The sequence below is a fragment of the Eurytemora carolleeae genome, unplaced genomic scaffold (assembly GCF_000591075.1).
Source record: "Eurytemora carolleeae unplaced genomic scaffold, Eaff_2.0 scaffold110, whole genome shotgun sequence".
Lineage (NCBI taxonomy): Eukaryota > Metazoa > Arthropoda > Copepoda > Calanoida > Temoridae > Eurytemora > Eurytemora carolleeae.
The window spans coordinates 89022-105755 of record NW_019396070.1 but is presented as its reverse complement, the minus strand read 5'-3'; the positions used below and the strand labels follow the sequence as shown (position 1 = coordinate 105755).

Here is a 16734-nt window from a genome sequence, read left to right as displayed (position 1 = left end):
AATGTACAAGGGTTTGTTGTATACAGTACAGGGTTACAGCAATGTACAGGGGTTTTGTTGTACACAGTACAGTGTTACAGCAATGTACAGGGGTTTTGTTGTATACAGTACAGTGTTACACTGTTACAGCAATGTACAGGGGTTTTGTTGTATACAGTACAGTGTTATCCACAAAGGATGAAACTTTAATGACGACCTAAACCTAATTCAGCATTGCGATCTGAAGTTTCAAATTATTTCTCCATTATTATTCTTTAATCATATATAATTATTGTAAGGCGAAAAAAACGTACGTTTCAGTTGTAGGGAACCTTGAATTCAAGAACTAAAACTGAACAAATTCCGTACAGTCGCCTCTGAAGTCTCTGCCTTTTGGATGTGCACTGTGCACATCCAAAAGGCTCAGGTCAGAAGACGACATTTAAAAGTGTTTGCTATTCAAGTTCTTATTTTATTATGCAAGGAAACTTCCAACCATTGGCAGTAGTATTTTAGAAACCAGTCCTTCAATAATTTGGAAATTGATCGATGAATAGAATTAAGATAGTGTACAGTGTACACTGATCAGTTGTTTATTGCCGCATTTTTTAAATCATATAAGACCGATTTCTTTGAATTCGAGTCGTCGTTGAATTCCAGACTATTTTAGGTCAGGACTTTAACTAAATTAACTAATCTCTTCATTGTAAAGAACTGAATAAAACTATTGAAATGATTCTGCCGGATTCTGCAATTCAGGAGAATCCCGGCCCAGGGGTCCCGTAGTAAACCAGAACTAGGGAATCTAATTGAGTCTAATTGGTTCCTAGAAAACTAGATCTAATCGTTTCTTCTTATTTCAAACATTTCTCTTCGATTAACATAAAAACATGAATGATATGTTTTCTGTTGCCCCTGGTCCTATAGAGAACAAGGAGAGATAAGTATTGATTTGTTAACATGTAACATGTGGTTACGTTAGAAAATGTGTCATCATTATAAGGGATTGTGTCGTAATTTCATGTGAAGTTAAGGTCCACATTTTTACTTTATTCCTTTAAAGATTAGAAAATCAACCCCCCCCCCCTCCTCCAGTATAGGGGTTTTAAAATTGTGGTCCATACCCTTTATCTATTTTTAATCCAAATATTGTGAAAAGTCCAGAGGTTTTGCTGAATTGTTTTTTTTCTGATCAAAACAGTTTCGTTCATTAAAAAAAGATAACAGCCTTAATTTTAATTCTGAACTATTTTCCTGACAAATTAAAGGGAATGTTTGTTCCAAAATAAAAAGATGAATTGGCTGAATCTGAATTGAATCCAAAATCGATCCGCCAATTTTATTTCTATCTTTTGTTTCTACAATAAGACAATTTTCAAAAACGTTTGTTGCCCACAGCAGAGAAGTCTAGGTCCTGAGTTGATATATTTATATTTATAACACAATCATTAAATCAATTCTTGAAAAACTAAGCGACAGACGTTTCAGATAGAAGTACAATTTGTAGAAGTCGATTATCTTATTACGAGCACTCCTTTTAATTGTTGGTCAAAAGGCGGTAAAATATTAAATAAGGATTCCTCATCTGAACAAAATATCGTATAGAAAAAAAACACATAAAACATACTACAGTATCAAAAATAAATACGCAACACACATAATACCACTTAAAATTTATTTTAGATCTTGAGCTCTCTCAAATCAAATCTCTTCATAAAAAAATATATTCATAAAGTCTAAATAAATTACGTTAAGTTTATTTTTATCCAAAACCACAAAAAATATAGATTTAATAAGTGCAAAATTCTATTTTCTATTCTCTAAACTTAGCTTTGATAAATGCTGGGAGGGGAACCAGGTATAGAACTAGATTGATAACTCCTAGAGCTGCTGGAAACGCAAAGTTGATTGCTGTGTTGGTCCAGGGTTCAAGCAGTTGCTCCAGGGTTGTCCCAGGGTAGGAATACTTCTCTCCGAGGTAATGGGTTCCATTGATATATCTAGGGTATTATTAAATAGTAAAGAAACTAAATACAGTGATAACCAGAAAACTCTGTAATAGGAAGTCGACTTTTAGAATCAAGTTTTATATTTTAAAAGTTCAATGAGTATGAGACAAGGCAATTGTGTAGCGGAAACAGACCCATTTCCATAAATTAGCGATATAATAAGTGTGTAGTAAAACTATTTGACTTTTAAACAACATCAAATACACTTAATTATTACTATGATGTCGTCTTCTTATTCCATAGTTTTCTGGTTATCACGTCAATTGATATGGTCTGTTTTGTTGACGTCTTATTAATTGTTGCCTTTCTTATTTAAAAAAAATAAATCAAAGGAAAAAATCACTAAATAAACGACGATTTGGTCAATTTTGCCTGAACTTTATAATATAAGTTAATTGTTGATATTCTTATTTCCATCTGATGTTTTGAAAAGAGTATTTGAGATTAACTACCCCGCCGCAAAAACGACGATCCAAACTTTATTTTGCTAAAGAAACGATTTCGGAGTAAACATTTTGCATTCCTTAATTATATAATTATATAGACAACTTTACAAATTACGAAATTTACGAAATTGAATTTATTTCCTGCTAGAATGTTAGAAAATGTTGTCAGTGAAAGCATTAGCGTAGATTTAATTCTTTAAAATCATTTAAGCTCAACAGAGATGGTTTGCTCCTCTAAATCTTATTTCAATTCAAAAGATTTCACGATAAAATATATATTCGTATTCAATAATTTCTTAATTTTATTTTGATGAATTGGATTTTAGGGCGCTTCGCGAATTGGCCATCTTATATTTAAAATTTTAATTGTGGCTCCAACTGTGAGCATCTTCTCTTTGTACAATATTAACAAAAACAAATAAAAAAGTTCGCAGATTTAATTATATATTTTCCTGGATTTTCTAAATTTTAATTTCTGAGCATCCCTGCCTCCTGGGGTCATTTGTGCCCAATCGGTTCATCCGTTTTGACGTTTATTGGATACAAAGAAACAGACAGGCCAAGTATATATATTGATTTCCTGATGATAGTTTCAAAATTATTTTGTTTTATCAGATTTAGGAAATCTACCTGCACTGAAAACAGACAAATCTGCGAAATCTCCCATTACGTCATAGGGAGTCCTTAAAACAGGAGAACTCCCACTTGTAGATATATTAAATACCTGCAAACAACTCCATAGGAGTCCTTGATACAGGGGAACTCCTGTCCCGTAGTTTCATTTCTCCAACCCAACCCAACCAAGCTTTTCTTATCATAGAACTCAAGGCGGTTCAAGATTGCTCCGCTGTATCTAAATGGGAAATAATGGGTTGAGAACATGAAAATAAAATGTACTTTTAGTAATAAAATTAATGCTTCACAATTGCAAACTGCTTGTTACGAGTCTTTGCCTTGCCTCGGAAAAAACCGCGGATTTTTTTCATTTAACTTTTAGATACAGGGTTACCCACTAAAGCTTTATTATCGATCTAAAACCAATATTAAGATCTGAGGGTTGAATTTAGTTTTCTGTCTTAAAAACAGTCTTTTTCAAAAAACTAATAAATTCTGTAGAGTCGTCTCTGAAGTCTCATATTTGTGGATTACCCTGTAGTAAATAATATCACCATAATTATTGCCAAAAAAAACTTTAAGGGGCACACTTTTCAATCTTAAACAAATTTTCATATCGGTGTACACTTAACCCATAACTACCCTGGCCTGTGTGATGTATGTAAGATGATATATCAGCTCTGGAAGGCCAGTATGTGATCTAACCGTACAGCTACCCAGGGTCAGGTAAACTATGCTGAGAAACACGCTGACCAGTCCAGCACTGTAGCTGCTCTTCACAATGAGCAGGACGCTGACCGTCTGCTGCTGGGAGAGGAGGGAGCAGGCCCAGATGGCGAGCCAGTACAGAAGAAAGTCGGGATACCATGCGTTCTCTGTGGTGTAGTTCTCTAGGTCTTGTATCTGGGTGTAGGTGTAGGTAGAGAGACGGGAACAGGTTGAACTTTCTTCTCCGGTACAGATCATCTCACTCTTCAATCCTCTAAACAGTTTTATCAATCAAATAAATCCTGAATATAAGTTTTTTCCCCAAAAAAATATTAAGAATGATCAATAATGAACGAGATAACCTTTTTTTCGTTTTGAAAATTTATGATTTTCAATTGTGTTGTCTCTGTTTAAATGAATCGGAAAAAGTGGCGGGAATAAAACACGTTTTAAGCTAGAAAAACGATAATATCTTTAACATTATTGATCCGATATACAGAGTGTCTCAAAAAAACGGGGAATAAGGGTCTACAGACTCGTTTGTAATCGGATTTTCAAGATTGAGACCATTTTTAAAATCTACGTACAATTTCTGAATGAATGAGCCCAATTTTAGGCTTGTTGATAAAAAAGGTACAATTGTATAGGTTCCTAAAGTGAGTACATTTTGTAATAATAATCTTCGTTTGAACAATTTTGTATCTTTTTTCTGTAAACCTAAAAATGTTTTTAAAATTTCCTCAAGGTACCTGAATAAGATGAGAGAGGCTAGGAATGATGTGATGGCTGAGACTGGTATAGACGATATGAAGTATGAGAGAAGGAAGGTCGGTCCTGAGTATAATCCTTCTCTTGACTCCTGGTAGTATCTAGTCCGGAGCTTACCAACTAGAAAATATATCAGTTTAAGATGGCTAGCTAGGCACACTCCTATTTTGTTTGTCTGCAGTAGTCTTAGAAAACACTTACATGTCTCTACTGTTGATATAATCGACATGAAGTATACTCCTGCCAAACTGTTGAAGATAAGACCGTTCTTCGTGACAAAACTTCTTTGGTATTCTTTGGTATTCTAGAATAACAGATATATATTATATATATACGGAAAGTTTCAATGAACATGGGATCTTTATAAATGTGATAGAAGGCAACGTTAGTAAAATTGTAGATTGTAAATATGGTTTTGATAGGTGCACCAATTTTTCTTTTTTCAATAGGAAGGCAATAGGGAAGACAAGGCAATGTAAACATCCTTCCTCTATTTATTGCATTCCTATTGCCTCACGTGAATGAACAGATATGTTATTGCTTCAACCTTTAAACAAATTTTATGGAGATTTTTCCACTTCTAATCAAAATGTAACATTTTAATTTACATAAAAATCAACCATCTTCACGTTTTAAAAACTGAAAAGTCTTTTTAGTTTTGTATCACATATTTTTGAGTTCAGAAATCAAATCTAATTCATGTTTTCAGAGTTGTAAACCCGCAACTTCTTGGCAGAAAAATTCGCAATCAATTAGATTGCATCCCTTGGGTTGCAATGTAAAATTGCAACCCCCGGTTTCAGGGTTGCAATGTAAATATTAAGGATTCTATAGTGTAATTTTTTGTTCAAAAGTTTGAAAAAATATATTTTTATCTTAAAATCTTAAAATCCAGTCTTGGACTTTTATAGAAAAGACACGCTACAAGAATTTTTCTTATGAATTCAACAAAAGTCCCTTAAAAATTTTTTAATTCCCAGTGCTGCTTACATTATGAGCATGAAAGTAGAAGATCCAGAGAAGAAAGAAGAAGGATGGAAGAAGTAAGAAGTTTAAAAATATCGTCTTCAATCCTGAGATCCGCAGTGGGTTGTGAAGATCCCAAAACCTCCTAAATCAAACAGATCAAGATTTCTATCAATAACATACATTGTGTTAGAATTATACATCTCAGATACTGGAAAACCCAAAAATAATAAGAAGATAATATCATAATTTTACTTTCCATGGAAAACCATTGTGTATCCCAACAAGTTGTAACATGGCATTGCCGCGTAAATATTTTATTTAAAAGCTAACCAAATAAGATTATGTAGGATGGAAAAGTATCCTGGTTTTCCGTAAGCTGTAAGAGGAACCTTCTGCTGGGTTTCATAGTTCTCCACATCTACTGCAGGACCAGCATACTTCCTAGAGTAACGTGTAATTTTGAATTATTAAAAAACGACGAAAAATATCAAAGGAATTCTACAATAAAATTATTGTATAAATAGGATGTAAGGTACTTTCCCAAAGGATTTTTCCTAATTGGCAACATCCCAAGGGTATTTTACCACGTGACAACTTCCCAAGTGTGCAATTTTCCAAAGCGGCAACTTCCCAAGTCTGTCCTTAGCAGCGCTCGGCCCCCATTGCAGAGGGTTAAGCTATCCGTTGGGAAGTAATTGCACATTTGGGAAGTCGCCCTTGTGAAAACGCCTTTGGGAAAGTACCTGCAGACACAGGTTGAGAAAGTAAAAATTGACTCTTATCGTCAAAAATAAGTAATCTTATTTAGTTATTTGTTTCTTTAATGTCTTATTGTTCACAAACGTTTTCTGTAGATTTCCTGAAATTGTTATTGAAAAGACGACATTTCAAGAAATCTGCGATCAAATTCATAAAGAATAAGAAATTCAACATAATGATGAAAAAGATATAATTGATTCTAACATTGATTTATTGAAAAATTTCTATTAAGAAATATGTTTTTAAACATCTTATCAGTTTATTAATTTTCGATACATTTTTTGTCGTCGTTATTTAATATTTAAAAAAAAAATCAATTCTGAAAACGTAACCACCCAAATGGATGATTTTGAACGTCGACTCTGTGATCAAACTCAGTAATTATACATCATTAGAACATGTTATACGTCTCAAATGAATCCTAAAATTTTTTTCCACAATACTACATTCTCAGTTCAACTACCATACAGAGCGTCCCATATCATATTAGATTGCCTCCAATCTTTAACACCAAAATAAACCCTTAATACTCGAAAAACTTATCATTTTCCGCAGAAAAAGTCTTATATAAGCCTTATGTTATTTTTCAAAATGATTCATTCTAATGAAATTTTCTAATTAGTCCCGAAAATCGTAATTTAGACCCGTGCTCGGTCTAATATGATGTGGGACACCCTGTACATTGCCGGTCACTCCCTTTCAGACAACATTTTGAACTCCGTACATGATTACGGGATTTACTCATGATTTACTTTCTACAATTGACAGACTTTTAGTTTTAAACATTGAAATTTAATATTCTACTGTGGAACTCATAAAACTGTGGAATAGGAAATGTTAAATTCAAATTATATAATATTTAAACACTTCAAAGAACGCTGTGATTGTACATGGACCCAATTTTACTTCATAAGTTGTTTTTAAGGGTAATGTTGTGATTGAATATAATTAATTTAATGATTTAGTAAACCCTGAATTGCATTTCAAGCCTGTATGCAAATGTCGTCTTAATTCCTTATCTAATTAAGAGCTATTCCAACTTGGGACCCCTTCCTTTAATTAATGGATTTAAAAAACAAAAACCATTCTTTCTTCATAATTCATATACACTTATTCCACCATCTATTTAGGTTCTCATCAAATTGCAGGATTCACATCTTTGTTTTAAGAAAAAGATAAATTAATAAGGATGATCAGATGTGAATAAAATTGATGGAGGCATTGAAATTCTTGGAAAAACAGCAAATATTTTTATACAATTTTCAACATAAATAAATATTCAAGTATTGAGGTATTTGTTGCCAACAGTTATTTTGCAAGCATGAACAGATCAATAAACTTGTTAAACAGCTTGAACAGGGTTGTTTCTGATTGATTGAAGGATGAAAAATGACTTTCATACGGGTCTGTCTTGCTTATTATTTCAGGATCGAGTAAGAAATTTACCAGAATTAGATGGACAATATTTGCCCGAGGAACCTTTGAACCTAGACCAGACATGGTGCCTTGATCCAGGCCAAGCCCGAGAATTGTTCAGTGCAAATTCTGCCGAGTCGAGGGAAATGCAAAACACGACCATGATCGGAGTCGAGGCAAAGGCAAAACACCACCATGATCGGAGTCGAGGCAGTCAAGGCAAAACACCACCATGATCGGAGTCGAGGCAAAGGCAAAACACGACCATGATCGGAGTCGAACGTGTGCTTGTGGTTCCGCTCGCATTGATCGAGTGAATGAATTCCCCATTATTCTATAGTTTGAAAATAGAAAATAAATAGAAAACTTTGTACTGCTGAATTATTTACATTACAGATAAAGAAACAATGGAGATATTCAACATTTTTTACCGTCACAATGTTACATCGTCTATTGCAACATGCCCCCTACTTAACTTCTGACCTACTCACTTTCCGACCTTCAATATACTAAATACTAGGCTTTTAGGGCGCTTCGTGCCCATTCACTATTTCAATTGTGAATATTTTCTCTTTGGTATACAGTGTAAAACAAAAATAAACAAAAAATTTCGCGGATTTTATAAAAAAACATTTTGTGGATTTAAAAATTTTCAAAAATTCGATCATCCATAAACTTCCCTGGGGTCACGTGAGGTCCAACAAAAATGTGGTTATCCATTAGTGCAAGTCTCTAGTTCTGAGTATGCACCGATTCAGTGAGGAGCACCCAGAGGTATGGTTTTGGTTTCGTAACCAAAACATTTGTTGTTTTTAGTAATTTGCTAAATTATAATTATAAACATACTTTTGTAAANATCAGGACAGAGCTGATCTTGCCAGTGTAGATACAGTCGAGGAGCATAGGTTAGTTTACAAACAGATTATTAATCTATAATCATACTTAGCACGTCAAAGCACTCAGACACAATGATCAGGACAGAGCTGATCTTGCCAGTGTAGATACAGTCGAGGAGCATAGGTTAGTTTACAAACAGATTATTAATCTATAATCATACTTAGCACGTCAAAGCACTCAGACACAATGATCAGGACAGAGCTGATCTTGCCAGTGTAGATACAGTCGAGGAGCATAGGTTAGTTTACAAACAGATTATTAATCTATAATCATACTTAGCACGTCAAAGCACTCAGACACAATGATCAGGACAGAGCTGATCTTGCCAGTGTAGATACAGTCGAGGAGCATAGGTTAGTTTACAAACAGATTATTAATCTATAATCATACTTAGCACGTCAAAGCACTCAGACACAATGATCAGGACAGAGCTGATCTTGCCAGTGTAGATACAGTCGAGGAGCATAGGTTAGTTTACAAACAGATTATTAATCTATAATCATACTTAGCACGTCAAAGCACTCAGACACAATGATCAGGACAGAGCTGATCTTGCCAGTGTAGATACAGTCGAGGAGCATAGGTTAGTTTACAAACAGATTATTAATCTATAATCATACTTAGCACGTCAAAGCACTCAGACACAATGATCAGGACAGAGCTGATCTTGCCAGTGTAGATACAGTCGAGGAGCATAGGTTAGTTTACAAACAGATTATTAATCTATAATCATACTTCACACGTCAAACAAGTTCAATATTTGCAACTAACTCAAAATAAATCCCTATATATTTGCAACCTGACTGTGTAAACGTTTGATATTCTGAACTTAGATTATTTTATCTAACAGAATTCAAAGTTCAGGTTGCAAAGATACAGGAAATAGAAAATCAAAGCTTGTTACAAAGCCACAATTTTTTATGTAAGTAAACTGAACACACGCCACAAACACTAAATTTCTTATATCTTCATCTATTGCAACCTGTCGGTGTAAACCTTCTTTTATTTCAAATTTAGATCAAAAAAATTCATACTCGATATATATATATTGAAGGTGTAAAACATAGGCTGGAAAGATATCAGAATCAGAAAATTAAAATTGTTTTCACGTTTTCTATCAAAAACATAACTTTTTAAAAAGTTTTTTAGTAGAACAAAAAAGTTCACAATTTATAATATGAAAACAAAAAATTTTTCACTTCTCATACTTGGGCGTTAAATCAAAACTAGAGGAGCTACGAGATCAAAAAGTCGTATCCGTATCCTTATGTCTGAACCGGAGTGAACGTGAGTCATAACTCTCATAATTCAAAAAAGCTTATCATAGAATAGTCCAAAATAAACACATTTAGATTTTTTATAGTTGATGGATTGCAACATAATATCGTAGATATTTCAAACTATGCATTTTGTAAAAATTATCTTATTTTTAGATTACCTTAAATAGAAATATCAGGTTGCAAAGATATAGGAGCTAGAAAATTTGAGTTTGCGGCTCAATTCCTTTAAAAGTTTGATGGTTGGTTAGATTATTAATTAGCAAGATCTTTTAAAATCCATAAACATTTACTCTAGGTTTATAAATAACTATATGTTTACTCCAGGTCTATAAATAACAATATGTTTACTCCAGGTTTAAAAATAACTATATGTATACTCCAGGTTTATATATAAGTATATGTATACTCCAGGTTTATAAATAACTATATGTATACTCCAGGTCTATAAATAACTATATGTATACTCCAGGTTTATATATAAGTATATGTATACTCCAGATTTATAACAAATTGTCTGTTAACTCCAGGTTTATAAATAAGTATATGTATACTCCAGGTTTATAACTAACTATATGTATACTCCAGGTGTATAAATAACTATATGTATACTCCAGGTTTATATATAAGTATATGTATACTCCAGGTTTTTAACTATTTATCTGTTTACTCCAGGTTTATAACTAATTTTCTGTTTACTCCAGGTTTATAACCAACTACCTGTATACTCCAGGTTTATAACTAATTATATGTTTACTCCAGGTTTATAACTAATTATCTGTTTACTCCAAGTTTATAACTAATTATCTGTTTACTCCAGGTTTATAACTAATTATCTGTTTACTCCAGGTTTATAACTAATTATCTGTTTACTCCAGGTTTATAACCAACTACTTGAACAAGAATGATCCTCAGCACAGGAGATGGTATATCTCTACTAGACAGGAGAACCAGAATACCTGGATCAACCAAGGAGATGGATCACAGATGCTGAACCTTCAAGAGTTCTTTCTCAAATCCAACGAGTGGGGAGAACTGGAACAGGTTTTTTAATTCAATTTTGAGAGAATTCTCCCGCATTTTTACTCGCAATTTCATGATTTCATGATCTCGGGTCTAAAAAGTTTCTTATTTGTTCCGAAGAAAATAAGTAAAGTTTTATGCCTGGTTTCACATTTCGCGGGTTTTCATGAAAAATATTCACATTTTCTATCAGATTTGTTTCAAGAAGGTAATATTAACCTTCCCCCTGATAATAATGGGAATTAATGAAAATTCGTTATTTAAATGGCAAATATTTAACTCTCACACGAAATATGAGAAAAAAAGGAAAAAAATCTTTTTTTTCTTCATTAATTTGTTTGTTCTTATTTTGTGTCCAAGCCGTAAAGATATACAGAGTGGTATTGTCTTATCACGAATGGATGATATCCATTTATATCTTTGAAAATGGAGTATATTCAATTGCGGTTTCTCTACAATAGTAACATGCGTATTTCTGCTGCAGCATTTTTCAGCTTAATTCCACATTATTGATCAGAAAAAAACTTTAAAGTGTATCGTTGTAAATTGGACATGTCCCTCTTTTTTTTTAATACATTCAACTCTTTAAGAGAGTTTTCCAATCTATTGTTGTTGTACTGTATACTGTTGTTGTACTGTATATTGTTATTGTACTGTATATTGTTGTTGTACTGTATACTTTTGTTGTACTGTATACTGTTGTTGTACTGTATACTGTTGCTGTACTCTATACTGTTGTTGTACTTAATACTGTTGTTGTTGTTGTACTGTACTCTGTACTGCAGGCTGATTACAAGAAGGATTACTTGGTTTATGCTTTCTCCCTGGACAGAAGACAATGGGGATTCCAACCTGTATTCGGACTAGAGGAATACCTATATATCTGTGAGGTTCCGATTGAGGTGAGATTTTGCCAAATACTTTTTTAAAACTGAACATGGAAACAAGCACTTTGCAGGTTTAAAATGAACTTTCTAATCCCAATATCTTTGCAACCTGATGGTGTAAACCTTTAAAACATTGGATTGGAAAGACTGAAAATCAGTTTGTGGCAAAGACTCAATTTCTTTCCATGCCCGGGGCTACTAAAAAGTATAATGAAGTTTGCAAGGACAACCCCAGAGCAAATGACCCAACAACACTTCAAACAAGGCCCTGTCTCGATAGTAGATGCAAAGTGTTGTAAAACTGTGATAAATTAACCTTTCCTTTTTAACGACAAAATTCCATGGTATTCCAATGGATCGTTCATAGTCATTTTGTTCAAAACTTTTAATAATGTTATTTTATGATTAAAGGGACTCTTGACGTTTTTTCTATCTGAAAATTCATAATTTTCAATTGTGGTTTCTAAATTAAAGGTTTAAATGGTAACGTTGTGAATCTGACCTTTCCTTCTTTAAGTGGAGATTACGTCTTCACTTTCTTTTCTTGGATTGTTTTCAAGACTTATAACGAAATCCATTTCCCAAATATTTTCAAATAGTTGGTTTAATCAATTCTAGTTTTCCAATATGTCAACAAATTGAATTGATAATGGCAATTGTTAAAAACAAAATGTTTATTTAATTAAATCTAAATCTATAACATATTTTTCAGGAAATCAGATATTTAATCAACGACGACAGAACCGCGGAGTATGGCCAACCCCTGGGAGATCCCAGATATATCCCGATGGGACCCGTCTTCATGAGACAACCTAACAAAACCGTATTCGACATGAGCCGGAGAAATATCGTGAACGATATATCCTTGCTGTGTATCGCCCAGGCCTGGCCCCCCGCATCCTACGAGTGGTTCAAGGAACTCTACATCAATGATACTCTCACCGAGCTCAAGGTTGAGCCCTTGTCTGACTCCAGGATTACAATCATTGGTGGTCAGCTGATTATTCATGCCCCGGATCAGACCCAAGACAAGGGAACATACTTCTGCACGGCAACTAACAAGTTTGGTACGATTAGGTCTAAATCTGTTTCTTTATCCTTTGGTTTTATCGGAGAATTTATTCTGCGACGAATTAACGAGGTAGGGTGGGAGAACTGGGGTAAAGCTATCTCCTGTGATCCCCCGCACCATTATCCAGATGTAAAATACTACTGGGCGAGGGAATATTTCCCCAATTTTGTTGAAGAGGATCGGAGAGTTATGGTTTCATATGACGGATACATGTACATCACAGCTCTAGAGAAAGTAGATCGAGGAAATTACAGTTGTAATGTTCAAAGTGCAGTTTCCAATATTGGCAGGAACGGTCCCTTTTTCACCATTGACGTTCTCCCCCATCCGAACTATCAGCAGCTTAGGTTCCCTAAGAACTTTCCAAAATCATTCCCTGAAGCTCCGATGGCCGGAGAGGATGTAAGACTTGAATGCATCGCCTTTGGATATCCAGTTCCACATTATAACTGGACAAGAGAGAACTCTCCCCTCCCTCGTGGTTCCTATACAATCAACTACAACAGGGTTCTTATTATCCCCAAGGTTCAGGTAGAAGATCAGGGTCAGTACATCTGCACCGCAGAGAATGACAAGGTTTTAATTAAGGAGAAAATCACCCTGAGTATTCAATCCCGTCCTGTGTTCACAATCCATATTGATGATCAATTTGTGGATGAGAACGATGAGTTAGTTTGGACCTGTGAGGCCTTCGGTATTCCTAATGTAACCTATGGTTGGTTAAGAAACGGAAAACCTCTAATATCAGAGAAGGACAAGTTAGCCCCGGAGGACCGAGAACGGTATGAACTAAGAGACAATGTTCTAAAGATCCGACAAGTGAGGAAGGATAGAGACGAGGGAATGTACCAGTGCATGGCTAAAAATGATCTGGATACCAGATACAGCTCAGGACAGTTAAAGGTTCTGGTTATACCTCCGTCTTTTGTGAAAACACCGTTGGACGAGAAGATCTTTGATGAAAAAGAAATAATTGATTCTAACATTGATTTATTGACAAATGTTCCTAAGCATCTTATTAGTTTACTGTAGAAGTTTTGATACATTTTTCGTCGCCGTTATTGAAAATTTTTAAAAAATGATTCTTAAAACGTAACCACCCAAATGGATGATTTTGAACGTCAACTTTGCGCTCAAACTCAGGAATAATACATCATTAAAACGTTTTATATGTCCCAAACGAATAAAATTTTTTGCCACAATACTACATTCTCAGTTCAACTACCATACATATTGCCGGTCACTCCCTTTAAGACAACATTTTGAACTCCGTACATAATTACGGGATTTACTCATGATTTACTTTCTACAATTGACAGACTTTTAGTTATAAACAAAGCGAATAGAATAAATATTAGAGTGGAATTTACTAGAAAAAAGTGTAAACGGCCATTTTGTTGTACTGTTTCCATACTGCAGGTGTACTTCACATATTTGTGCTATATAACCTTTTGGGCCCTGGAACATCATTTATAGGAAATCTAAAATTAACATTAAAAGAAAACCAAATTATAAAATAAGCTGGTTTCATAATTGACCAATGATCATTTCACATAGACTCTATGCCTTTCACTTTACAAACGACGATTTTCCGTTATAACTATAAATCAAATGATGTTTTTATTTTCCGAATTCATTTTATAAAGTTTATTTAACAGCTTTTAAAAAATTCGAAATTGAAATGGATAGTCTATGGAACATACTGTATTAATGTACTCTACTGCATATAATTTGTGAACATTCACATGATTTGTACACTTTGAACTCCCTTTCAGGGTGAAAGGGAGTGAAAAAATTCATACCGAGAGATTCTCTAAATTCCAATCTAATATATATTCTATTCTCTTTGGTTTTAAACATTGAAATTTAATTTTCTACTGTGGAACCCATAAAACTGTGGAATAGGAAATGTTAAATTCAAATTATATAATATTAAACACTTCAATGAACGCTGTGATTGTACATGGACCCAATTTTACTTCATAAGTTGTTTTTAAGGGTAATGTTACATCCCCCCTACTGAACTTCCGACCTACTCACTTTCCGACCTACTGCAATATTGGACCTACGCTGTTTATTTTTGTATTATTTAAAGGTTAGGTTAGGTTAAGTCAATTTCTGGGCCGAGCGCTGCGGCTAGGAAAGGCTAGGGGCCGATCGCCGCAGCCAGGACAGGCTAGGGGTCCGGGCGCTGCCGCCAGGTTTATGTGTCTGCTGTTTAAAGGATTGGTAGAAATCAAAATTTAAAAAAGCCCAGAGCTGAGAACTTAAGAGTGAGATATCCTAAATCCCGCCTACTTAATCTGAGTATCCAACGGACACACTTTTGATTTTCTTCTTATTCTACTCTTTCTTGGATATAGAAGAGAAAAATCAATAACAGTTTTTTTATATGAGAGAGCCCCTCCCGGTTCTGTATGTAATACACGACTCTGATTGGTTGAATTTTATACACTTTTCAGGATACAAGTACAAGATTAGGTTAGTCTTGATATTAAGAAAAAGAGAGGATCAAGCATTCATCTCGATATCCAACATTCTATGAAGTAACCAGCCCAGTACCTGTAAGGACCTCCCTCAAGTTTAAATTTCTCCACTAGAGCTGAAATCTGATTGTTGGATTCAATAAATCTCTCACGAGATCGTCGATCAACAGTGGATAAACAAACTGAAATAGTTTTTCTTTAAACAGATTTAGAGATAATTTAAAACTGATCATAAATATTAAAAAGATTTTAACGACAACCTTCAACCGTCAACCGGCAGCTACGTTCCACTAGCTACCAAAGGATTTAATTTTTAAGAAAATTTACACCTAAATTATCTCCGACCTTCTTAGCAAAATACCTCAGTTATTTTTAGGTTAAAAAGATACAAAAATCGATGATGGCATTTTCTAATTATTGAGACCCACTTTATGATCACTAAAATTTCTATACAGTGGTAGGCGACTATATCAATACATGCAGATTGAAGACGACGTTTCTTTGAAAGTTTTGATTTCTAACCAGGTTTGTTTACAAGTAAACAAAGAGAAGCTTTATATTGTCAGATTCTCTTTATTTTAACGTATCCATACTCTTTGAAAGCTTTCATAAATCAAATGTCGTCTTCATTGTATTGATAATAAACTACCAGTGTATGTAAATATTGCATGGAAAAAAAATAAAAAAATATCCTGTGTGTAGAATTCTGGAAAAGAATATTGTGAGAGAAAAATGCTGAATCCTTGTTTTTAAACCAATTTCTTTTACCAAGACAGAATACGAATTTATTATTCTGGATTCAAAACAAAATTGTAATAAAAACTTACGATAGTACATCAGAGGGTTTTCAAGCTCAGGACATGGGAACCCAATAGATCTAAACAATAACTATGATTCTACGCAGTAAGACAAAAATACGATTCTAAGCCAAAATAGACAAATATGATTCTACGCAAAAATTAGAAAAATATGATTCTACACAAAAAGAGAAAAATATGATTTTACCCAAAAAGAGAAAAATATGATTTTACCCAAAAAGAGAAAAATATGATTTTACCCAAAAAGAGTAAAATATGATTTTATTTAAAAAGAGTAAAATATGATTTTACCCAAAAAGAGAAAAATATGATTCTACGCCAAAATAGACAAATATGATTTTACGCAAAAATTAGAAAAATATGATTTTACCCAAAACTAGAAAAATATGATTTTACTCAAAAAGAGAAAAATATGATTATTCGGAAAAATTAAAAAATATGATTTTACCCAAAAAGAGAAAAATATGATTATTCGCAAAAATTAGAAAAATATGATTTTACCCATAAAGAGAAAAATATGATTTTACTCCAAAAGAGAAAAATATGATTTTACTCCAAAAGAGAAAAATATGATTTTACTCCAAAAGAGAAAAATATGATTTTAC

General features: G+C 33.6%; 1 protein-coding gene across 1 annotated transcript in view; it reads right to left on the bottom strand.

The window, feature by feature from the left end:
• Window positions 1–1727: 1727 nt before the first annotated feature.
• The window catches only part of LOC111711976 (ATP-binding cassette sub-family G member 5-like), a 22712-nt gene continuing 7705 nt past the window's right edge, over window positions 1728–16734 (bottom strand). Inside the window, 9 exon segments of the mRNA XM_023486480.1 lie at window positions 1728–1979; window positions 3159–3287; window positions 3693–4031; window positions 4507–4645; window positions 4727–4829; window positions 5516–5636; window positions 5825–5935; window positions 15388–15493; window positions 16139–16233. Of these exon segments, the coding sequence (XP_023342248.1) occupies window positions 1793–1979; window positions 3159–3287; window positions 3693–4031; window positions 4507–4645; window positions 4727–4829; window positions 5516–5636; window positions 5825–5935; window positions 15388–15493; window positions 16139–16233 (1330 nt within the window). The 3' untranslated portion in view covers window positions 1728–1792.